At 35.5% G+C, this 11,575-nt stretch overlaps 1 protein-coding gene across 2 annotated transcripts in view; it reads right to left on the bottom strand.

Annotated features, from left to right (window-relative positions):
• Positions 1–11,575, bottom strand: part of LOC107669949 (trafficking protein particle complex subunit 9-like) — a 252,767-nt gene that overhangs the window by 233,299 nt on the left and 7,893 nt on the right. Inside the window, exons 4-7 of one of the 2 annotated variants that reach the window (XM_016462382.1) lie at positions 9,799–9,825; positions 8,537–8,658; positions 5,557–5,682; positions 5,264–5,480 (exon numbers count right to left, since the gene is read on the bottom strand). In XM_016462382.1, the coding sequence (XP_016317868.1) occupies positions 5,264–5,480; positions 5,557–5,682; positions 8,537–8,658; positions 9,799–9,825 (492 nt within the window). The remainder of the gene's footprint in view (positions 1–5,263; positions 5,481–5,556; positions 5,683–8,536; positions 8,659–9,798; positions 9,826–11,575) is intronic. The other variant, XM_016462383.1, reaches the window with a different exon arrangement.

Genomic DNA, 11,575 nt, shown 5'->3' with positions numbered 1-11,575 from the left:
CTTTGGGTTTGAGACTTTAGTCTTTGCAACTTTAGGGATCTTATCTATGCACGAACAGCTTGTAACACTCCAAAGAGCAAGGAAAATTTGAAATTGCATCATATGACCCCTTTAAATAAACATGCAATTTTATGCTGCCGTACATACAAAATTGCAGATACATCCTTTTTTGCATACCCCCATCCTAAATAGCAAAGGAGATAGGGATAAGTGTGACCCACATCAAAATAATGTAATGTAATAAAATAAAATAGCCCGAATTTGCCCTGGTTTTCGGGTTAATATTACACACAAGCCCTTACACTACAGAAAAGCATGTGATTGCTCTCTTTTAACTTTTTAGTTGTAGAAATATATGGAGTGCATGGTCAAAGCTCTCATGATGTTTTTTTTTTTTCTCCAAATGTGTGAATTTAAAAGTGAATAAAGAATTTTGCAAATGCAACCGTATGCAACAAACTGATTGGTCGTATCAATATGTAAAATGTATGTTGTAGTATGTCCCAAGTCTGTCCCAAAACACTTTCAACACATGACTCATGCACACAAACAGCAGAAGTTTTCAGTTTCATAAAACTACAAAAATACATATAAAATATAAATACATTTATACATGATTATTTATACTTTTTAAAATAATTTCCCCCCCATTTCTTTTTCTGAGGTGCCCTTTTCCTACACAAATTGTGCTTAGGGAGTGTTAGCTACATACAGTATGCTATTTTGAGATCCTGGTGCCATTGTTATGTTACTGAAAAATCCCCCCTCCCCCCAAAAAGGATAAAACTCTATGAAGACCAAATTCTGTCCAAATCTCAGTTGGTGGAATATTACATGTACATGCACAAGCTTTATTTCCCACACGTCTCCTCCTGGAAGCAAATATAAAAGGATAAAAAGCAAACCATTTTATTATACATAACCTTATCTGCAAATAATTTCCAAAAGCATTTTGTATCCAGACACCCATTAGCAGATACTACAGCATATCAGCAACATCAGAAACATATTAAGCGACGATACAGGCTGTAAACATCGTCTGTGCGGATTAAGAAAGATAAAAAAAGAAAGAAAAAAAAAGTCTGGCATAATCAGATCATTAATATATCCTCTGTAAAAAAAAAAATACATGCAGCATGTATAAGCTCACTGTTACCTTGACATCCAAGTGGGATCTTATTTGTTAATTAGTTTAATATTAATAACAGTTAATTTAGTACAATTAATAAATTTAAATATATTAAATATATTAAATGTATTATTAAATATATGAATAATATAATATATGCAATATATTACAGTTCAAATTAAATTAAAACATAAAATATAAAAATTATAAAATATATCTGATCCATGCATGAGGAAGCAAAGTACTCCGATTTTGAAAAATTCAATACATTACCAGTAAAAGCATGCACTTTCAATACCGATTTTCAGAATACTCAACATTCATTCACAACACATCACCCCATAAAAATGTCACTATTTACAACAGCTGCTGCACATTTAGCTGCCATTTATTAAAAACAGCCACTTCACTCCCTCTTCAACTAGAAATAATACATCGCTCTGTAGTTCAGGGATCATAATGCGAACAGGCCGCTGAGTCTCCAGGAAGTGTTTTAAAGTTCTCCAGGGTCTGCTGCAGTTCTGTGTTCAGTCTTTGTGTTTTCACTGGACTTTCTAAATCCCTGTGCACAATGGTTGAGCTAAATGCAATCAATCAGAGGTTGATGATATATTCGCTCTCTCTGTGCGTAAAGAGAGCTGAGATCGAGAACTCCCAGGCCAATTAAAAACCCATTTTCTCTTCTCTCTCTGCACTCCATGGTGTCTCTATTGACCCAAGCCCTCTTCTCTCTTTCACATAAAGCTTCAGTAAGCCAGGATCACCCTTCAGCTCCAGCGGACACACGCGAGGGGTCTCCATCACCTCCTGCTCTCAATGGCATCACCCATTCAATACAAAAAGCACATTAAATATGTTTCGTCTGACATAATATAGAATGAAGATGTAAGAAGAGTAAATATATCTAAATGATGGAACGGCTGGGTCTGCATTGAGACAGCACTCATAAATCTTACTTCAAGTCCATGTGAAATCAAAAATGACTATTTATTTTCTTCATAAATGTCATTTGTCTTATTGTGCCTGACTCATCAGTGCACATTATTCAAATCTTTTATCAAAATGTAATAACACTTTCTGCCTTTGAACTAATGACTTTGCTGACAGAATCAACAATGTGTGGCAACTGGCAGGAGAAAAAAAAAAATTAACTAACTAACTGACCAAGCAGGACTGTGAAAAACTCAGTGTCACGATGCCTGAGTGCTGTGGGTGGTTGCCAAGGTGTTGCTACGCATTTGCTAAAGGCTGGAATACACTACATGACTTTTAAAATCGGAACAGATTTTTAAAAACACCAGGCATCATACACTTACCGACTTTGTAAATAGTGACAAAGGAAAACTGGCCATCATACACTAAATGACTGAGGATCACACACTACCAGACTTTCAAGTTGTTCCGATCACAACAAACTCAGGCAGAAACGTGCGCCTTGTTGCTAGGAGACGCGTGACAAATAAAAACAACATGTGTTCTAAAATCAGCTGAAAATAGCAAACATGTTTGATATCCTCCAACTGGATGGAATCATAGTCTGAGACCATCATACACTACGCAATTTTCTATGGAATCTGTCAGCTCAAATCTGCAGACTGACTCTGACTTTCAGCAACAAGCTTCAACTTCTCCAGATAGTAAATCGGCAGAAAATCGGGGAAAAAATCATGTAGTGTATTCCAGGCTTAAGGCATTCTAAATGTTTTTTACAGCATTACTATGCTGTTGCCAGGGGTGGCTGTCAAGGAGTTGCTATGCACTTGCTAAGGTGTTCTAAATGGTTTTTAGAGCATTACAATACCGTTGTCAGGGGTGGTTGCTAAGGTGTTGCTATGCACTTGCTAAGATGCTCTAAATTATTTTTAGAGCATTGTTATGTGGTTACTATGCACTTGTTTAGGTGGTGTCAATTATCTTTAGAGCATTGCTATGCGGTTGATAGGGGTTTCTGGTGGGTGCTAAGGTGTTGCTATGCACTTGTTAAGGTGTTCTAAATGGTTTTTAAGAACATGGCTATACAGCTGCCAGGGGTTTCTGGGTGGTTTTCCAAGCTCTTCTAAATAGATTTTAGAGCATTTCTATGTGATAGCCAGTTTCTGGGTGGTTGTTTGCTAAGTGGTTAGCAATTCTCTGGAATATTCTGGTCTCTAGACATGATGACTCACTACTCTTTTCTCTTATTTTAGCGTCCACAAAGTGAAAATTACTCAACAAACCACACAATTTGGGCCATCATACTGCACCAAAATAAAACAATTAGTTATATATTATTATGTAGTATTATATATTACACACCCTTAGACTAAATATTCTATTTCACTCTGGAATGCGTCACATTATGGAGTTTAAATGTGTTGCAAAAGCCATTTTATGTCATCTTTAAAGAATATTAATGATTTTCTCTTTCAAATTCACAGGATTCTGAACGATATAGGCAGACCCTCAGGCTGCATCTAAAGCTAAACGTCTTTATTATTCCATGCATGTGAGAGTCGGGCAGAAGATTGAGAGGATTTCATATTAAAGAGAATATAGTTAAGGACCCTAAAGTGATGCAGCTCAGAGTCTGACATCACAGCTCAGGGTCAGTTCTCTCCGCGCTGTTTTTTTTTCCAACACAAAGACTAGACGAAATATATATCACCCCTGAGAAGAGCCCTTCAAAACCCACAACGCTGTTCTGTAAGCATACAAAGAGGGACAAGGTTACTTCAATGCTGTCTGGGCAGATTACAAATCAACCAATGGCTGTTTATGAGTCTGAGGTATTTAAAGAAAAATGAGCAATTCAAATTATTCATATTCTGCTCTTGTATTGCGAAAGACGCCAGTAAACATAGGTAAAACGGGTCGAGAGGACAACCATGAAATAAAACAAAGTAATAGCATCACTCGCATCATAATGCATGCAGGCCGCTTTTCTATTCCAGACTCGCATGCACATTACTTCTTTGTTTATTGTCAACAGGAGTCTATCTAAATAGGCCGGAGGACATGGAGGAGGATAATGCCTTTCAACCAGGCAAAATAGATATTCAACCTTATTCACTCCTCCTGACGTCTGGTCGACTGATATGGGTTTTTGACTGATGGTGCTACAGATATGTACAGAGCAGGATGAGCAAAACTAGACAGAATAAAACATGTCATTTTGTCTTGATCATGAGATAACTTGTTTCCTTGTAATTTTGTAATGATTTTTACCGAAAAAAGTCTTAGTCTCATTTAAGAAGTGCCTAATTGTAATTAAATACAGGGCCAAATGAATATAAACATTATAAATATGTAAAAAAAAAAAAAAAAGAGAATTAATATAATCATTACTTTATAATTTGGAGTCTGACTGCTCTTATTATCCATTATATTATCTGCATATTATTTCTAAAAATGTCAGGAAAAATTAGAAAATAACTTTACTTAAGTCGGGATCATGAAAAGATAAATAATAAGGCTTTCATACTAAAACTGTTAAAATTCATTTTCGTAAATTGAAATAAAGCTGAAATACAGTTTATAAATATAGGCTGAAATATAAATATTACATGAAGAGCTTTAAAAAAATTGTTGCCTTGGCAATTAATTGAAAATATCCAATTAAAAATATTAATAAATACTATAATAGTATATAAATAATAATTAAGTAACACTGCTTCAGTACTTGTGTTGTTGGACAGGCACAATTTTCTTCAGTCTATCCAGACATAAACAATCACATCAACTACAACAAGGCCAAGAAGAAATGTATATGCTTTCACAATGTAGTGCATTCAGTTACAAAAATAAACGTTTCATTTTAGTTCACTATATAACACCTTTCTATAAAAAATCAAGGCCACTTTAAAAAAGCACAAAAAAAAGTGCATTCAGTAACGTTGGAAAGTGTTTCTGCCAGTGGTGGTACTTCAGACACGCTGTCCTTCAAATGATCAGTAAAATCGAACAAACAATGACTCTGAATGACTATTTTTGTTAAAGTCCCAACTAGATTTGAATTATGCATAAATTCACCCGTAGGAAAGTCTCCATTTACTGACAAACGAGAACACTTGTACGCCAACCAGTCTTTAGAAACCACACAGAACATAGAAAAGCATTTGTAATATGGCTTAACAGCCTTGTGTAATCTCGGGTTACCTTTGCTGAAGTCTTTGGGGTCTAGAGAGAGGCTGTATCCCGGCAGGGTCTCCAGCAGGAGTTTGTAACAGGCCTTCCAGCCCGGTTCAGGGATGGTGGGCGCCACACACTGCATGGCCGCAACGCGTTTGAAGAACGCTGATTTCCGATGGAAGCCGATGAGCTCGTAGAGCTCTGACAGCACACTGTAACGCTGGATTTTCTCCTCTTCTGACAGCTGAACACACAGACAAACGTTCAAAGACCCTTCCTGATTAAGCATCTTTGAAAACAGACTTGTTGCAAGTGATCACCTGGCCTAGATTGATGTAAACAGCATTCTGCAGGAATTCAGAAGCCTCCATGGCTCGTTTCTGAATGGCCAACACTCTGACAGCCTTAATACAGGTCTCCAGCTCAATCACTCCTGCGCTCTTATACTGAAAGACAGACAACAAGATTTTAATTTTTATATGAGTTATGAGCTGTCAACTTAAAGTGTTAATTTAGTGCATTCATTATTTATATTTAATTTAAAATAAATGAATGCAATTAATCATGGCCAGGCCCACACATATATCTATCTGAGAAATTCAAGCTTATTTTTTTAAATAAATATATTTTAATAATTTTTTTTATTTACTATTTAAAAAACAATATTTCATTATTAAATATGTTTTAATGCACAAAGGTTTTGTGTATATGTATATAAATAGTCAGATCATGCTAACATTTCAATCATGCTGCTATACGTTTTGTCTTTTTTACAAGTTAAACTATAATAACAGATTGTGAGAATTGCACCTTGAGGCCATAAATTATACAAAAAAAAAATAATTGCAATATTGAAGTTCACTGACAAAAATAGAAAGCAAGAAAAAAAAATAGAGGGTCAGACAAAGGTCATGCTGTACGTACAACTTGCTTGCGCTTCTGTTCAGAAGCTATTTTATTTCATTTTAATTCATTTTTATTTTATTTTATTTTTTAATTGTATTAAATTTATTAATTATTTTAGTTTAGTTTGTAAACTTTTAATAATAACTTAAAATAATAAAAATCACAATATTCAATTACATTTACTATTAAAAAAATGTTCATACAATAATAAATAAGGTTTTGAAAACAGATTTCCATTAAGGCGTCTAAATGGCCAGATCGTGCTGACATTTCAGTCATGCTGCTATACATTTTTTGTCTTATTTACAAGTTAAAATAAAATTTCAGACTGTGAAAATTGGCCTCTGAGACCATAAAGATAATAACTTGCAATATTGAAGCTCACTGAAAATTTAAAGAAAAGATCTGAGGGTCAGTGAAAGGTCATGCTGTACGTCTATCTCATATGTGCCTCTGTTCAGGATGTCATCATATCTGAAAATCAAAACTCAGCAGTGGACAGTGGCACAAAGTGCTCTGTTCGAGTCTTTGAATTTACAAGGCTGCAGTGTCCTCTGCTGGCTGCTGGCAGAACAGCTGATGTGGCAAGACATGAGCAGTTGGAGATCAACCAGACGAACAGAGACTGAATGAGCAGCTCCATTCACAAGACTGGGGTCAAATACTTTACATGAGCCTCATTCAAGACGAGGAACAGTGAGTTTAAAATGCACCACACAAAAATATTTTTAATGCCAGAATTTAGACCATCTCTAGGGGCTACTTGCTGCGAGATGCACATCAGCAGAGGCATTGTGGGTAAAACACCTACTTAAAAATGAACCGGCCCTGTTTGCCATCTAAGAGTAAGAGTTGATGAATAATGAAATAGAACTTTGAGTGTTTAATAAAACAATAAGCCACGAGAAGCTGCATGTTAAAGTGGTTTTAACGCAGTTAAAAAGGGCTGTTAGGCACGAAGCAGTGTGTGCTTAAAACTCCCTTAATTGGAGTAAAATTGCTATAACACAAGGCTTTGGTAGATTATTATTTTTAAAAAGGCTAGATACCCACATTCAATAAATAATTATATTTTTAATATTAAACGATTTTGCTAAGGCTGTTTTACAACTGCTTTAAATGTACCTCATTAAATCAGATTTTAAAGCTGACACTCTGTTTATAACACTCTGTTGTATGAATCTGCAGTTTGCTAAAAAGTGACAGTAAAGACATTGATAGTTTTATAAAATACTTGCACTACAAATAAATGTTGTTCTTTAGAACTTTCTACTTATCAAAGAATATTGAAAAAATATTTCTGTAAAAAATTAAGACGCAAAACTGTTTTCAACACTGATAATAAGAAAAAGGAATGTTTCAGAAAATCAGCATATTAGAATGATTTCTGAAGGATCATGTGACACTGAAGACTGGAGTAATGATGCTGAAAATTTACCTTTGCATCACAGGAATAAAACATTTTTCATTATTTTAAAATAGAAAATCTTTTAAAGATTTAAACATTTTAAATTGCAATACTATTTCACAATATTACGGTTTTATTTTAATACATTCATTTTTAAATAATTGCAGCACTGTTAAACATCAGGATTAGTATAGTTAACTAAAACTAAAAACAAAACTAAAACCATAAAAAAATAAATTGTTGAAGTAAACTAAATGTTAACTGAAAAAAAAAATAATAAAATAAAACTTATTTCAGCTAGTTTTTAATTTGTCAATTAATTTAGTTTAACTTGATGTACTAAACTTGATGTTAAACTTAAAAACTATATACACATATTTAAAAAAAATAAAAAAATACTAAAAATGACAAAACATGCAACAAAATTACTAAAACTTTAACTGAAATTTAAATGAAAACAGAAAATATAAAACCGATTCAAAATATTAAAGGGATAGTTCACCCAAAACTGCATCGTGGTACTCTCGTGAACGCACATCGAAGACTGACACGGACGAGAATTGTTGAATAAATTCATTCAAAGTCATTATTTTTGTTTTCTTTGCACACAAGAAGTCTTCTCATAGCTTCATAAAATTAAGGCTGAACCTCAGATGTCACATGGACTATTTTAACAATGCCCTTACTACCTTTCTGGGCCTTGTGTTGCTGTCTATGCAGGGTCAGAAAGCTCTCGGATTTCATCAAAAATATCTTAATTGGTGTTCTGAAGATGAACGAAGGTCTTACAGGTTTAGAATGACATGAGGGTGAGTAACTAATGACAATTTTTATTTTTGGGTGAACTATCCCTTTAATAAAAAAAAAGAGGTTAAAGATACTATAATAGGATCTCAAAATTGATCATCCACAGCTGAGAACATCATCTCAGCCAGAGCAGAGTTTAGAGATCCTGTCTAAACTCACATCTGTGTGCGTGAAGTTACCTTGCCGTAGTTAGAGATGGCCTCTTTGTATTTCTCGATGATGTCCTCCTGACTCAGACAGTTCTTGGCACGGCCGATCTCAGTGCTTGTGTCTGCACTGATGCCATTGGTCGTCAGAGCACCTGGACAGGAAGACAAGAGAAGGAACTATGATAAATGCACAATGAAAAATTAAGAAAACAAAGACAAAGAAACAAAGCCAGTTCTGTACTCTGCATGCCACTGTAACACTTCCATTCACGTTACCTTATTTTCAAACATTATAAAGCCTACAGTCCATAATAATATTAAAGATTTTTGCATTATGCCGCTCTGAGATATAAGATGCTGCAAATGAGTTCATTTGTCTGATGCAAGACCTGGAACTCAACAAGCAATCTCTTGAATTAAATATGAAAGTCATCAAGAAACATATTTAGAGGAATGAGAAAAATAATTACACACTCAGGATGTTTATTAAAGAAACAAGAGAACAAATTTACCCTATTTACTTTATTAATCCTTGTCCCTGGTCACACTGGGAACGATTCATCTGTGCATAATCTTTTATTAAACTTTAATAACCTCCTGGAATGGCTTTTCATAAATCTAATTCATAAACTGCACATTGGAAATATGTATGTTGGGCCAAGAACTGTTGGTTTTACCTGGCCAACCGCATTAAAGAAATGAGAAATCAATTAAAAACAATTAAATCTTTTTATTTTATTATGTAAACTGAATCTCTTATCTTTAACGAGTCAGCATATGATCAGATAACTTTGAAATACAAATGGCAGCAAAACACTGACAAAACGTTGTAAAGTTGTAGCGTAAACTACAAGTCCTACAAGTCCTATTGCATAAGGTCTAAACTAAATCTCTATGTCAAAACCATTAGTTACTAATAAATTATGGCTAAGTATTATCATCAAAAACACAAACTAATCTGTTCAGTAAAAATCTGTACAACAGATTTGTATAATGGATGTTTGGTGAATCAGTCCTTAACCTGATAGCTACTGCAAAAATCAGGAAGAAAACACACAAATATCCCATCTAATGATTGCAAAAGTGTCAGCTGGAATCAAAAGTAAGGATTCAAATCCATGCACCGAAATCACTGTAGATATTTTCATTGCTGTCAGATCAGAAACACAAAAGGCCACCCAAACACCTGCACACATGCACAAGCACAACAAAGTAACTAAAACTATGTCACAAGTGCACAAACGGGCAGGAATAAGAGCCATATATTGAGCTACACATGTGCTTTACTGTACCTGGATCAATGAGAACTTCTTGAGCGCCTGAAGACGGACAGATAAACAAACAAAGAGGGAGAGACAGAGAGATAGAACCTGGTTCACTCTTGGGCACAAGCAGTGAGCAGTGTTAGTACAGCACATATCAGGGCACAAAATGGTCTGTTATCATCCCGACATAGCTGAATCGTGATAGGATGTCAGTACAGCAGTGGGGATGAGCAGACATGCAGCAGGACTGAGAAATGATGGGCTCGTCAATTGAGTTATGTGGATTATTGTGATGTTTTTATCAGCTGTTTGGACTCTCATTCTGTCGGCACCCATTCACTGCAGAGAATCCACTGGTGAGCAAAGTGATGTAATGCTAACTTTCTCCAAATCTGTTCCCATGAACAAATAAATTCATCTCCATCTTGGATGGCCCGAGGGTGAATACATTTTCAGCAATACGTGTAATTTTTGTGAAATGTTGTATTTGGAAAGTCTCTATTTCTTGAAAATTTTGATTTGACAATTTGTTATGCACCAAAATGAACTTCATTTTAAGCGTGCAAATACTTTTTGAAACTAATGTAGATGTAAATCTGTAGCAAAAACCCCACTACAATGTATTAATTAGCAAATTAAACATGTACAGTGGATATAGAAAAGAATCACCCCCCCCCGTTTAAATTAATTACATTTTGTTGCTTAGCAGCCTGAAATGAAGACGGACACAGTTTTTGTTTTATCCAGCTGTATTAACTCAGTGCAACTTATAACATCCATGTGAAAGATATAACACCAACAAGTCAGAAACAAAAAAATAAAAAAACAGAATCACCGAGTTGGAAAAAAGATCCCCCCCTTGTCAGTATTTTGTTGAACCACCTTTTGCTTTAATTACAGCCTTCAGTCTGTTGGGATTTATCTCTGTCTCTACTAACTTTGCACATTTAGACTTTGCAATACTTGCCCACTCTTCTTTGCAGAACTGCTCAAGTTCACCTTTTTCTCCTTCAACCACTGCGTGTCAGTTTTGCTGTGTGCTTTGGGTCACTGTCATGTTGGAAGGTAAACCTTCTTTCCATTGACAACTTTCTGACAGAGGGCAACAGATTTTCCTCAAGAATTTGACTGCATTTTGTCCCATCCATTTTTCCTTCTATCCTGACAAGTGATCCAGTCCCTGCTGCAGAGAAACACCTCATAACAGGATATGACCTCCTCCATGCTTTACTGCAGGAATGCTGTTACATCTTTCTGGCAGAGGGCAGCAGAATTGCCTCAAGAATTTGACTGTATTTTGCCCCCTCCATTTTTCCTTCTAAGTGCCCCAGTCCCTGCTGCAGAGAAACACCACCATAACAGGATATTACCCCCTCCATGCTTTACTGCAGGAATGCTGTTATTTGGATGGTGAGCTGTATTGGATTTGCGTCAAACGTATCGTTTGATGTTGAGACCAAATAATTCAATTTTAGTCTCACCTGCCTTAGAATCTTAAGGTGCGTTTTGTCAAAGCTCGGTCGTGACTGCATGTGGTCTTTCTTGAGGAGTGGCTTTTTTCTTGAAACCCTCCCAAACAACCCACATTTGTGGAGAATTTGTGATATTGTTGTCACATGCACACAATGACCACTCTTTGTCATCAATTCCTGCAACTGCTTCAGAGTTTCTGAAGGCCTCTTGGTCACCTCTCTGACCAGTTTCCTTGGCTCTTTCATCCAGTTTGGATTGACGTCCTGATCCAGGGAGGGTCTGTGTTGTACCAAATACCTTCCACTTCTTAATAATAGACTTCACTGTGCTT

The sequence above is a fragment of the Sinocyclocheilus anshuiensis genome, unplaced genomic scaffold (genome assembly GCF_001515605.1).
Source record: "Sinocyclocheilus anshuiensis isolate Anshui unplaced genomic scaffold, SAMN03320099.WGS_v1.1 scaffold160, whole genome shotgun sequence".
Taxonomy (NCBI): domain Eukaryota; kingdom Metazoa; phylum Chordata; class Actinopteri; order Cypriniformes; family Cyprinidae; genus Sinocyclocheilus; species Sinocyclocheilus anshuiensis.
Note: the sequence above shows the minus strand (reverse complement) of the source record. Positions and strands in the feature narration are given on the sequence as shown.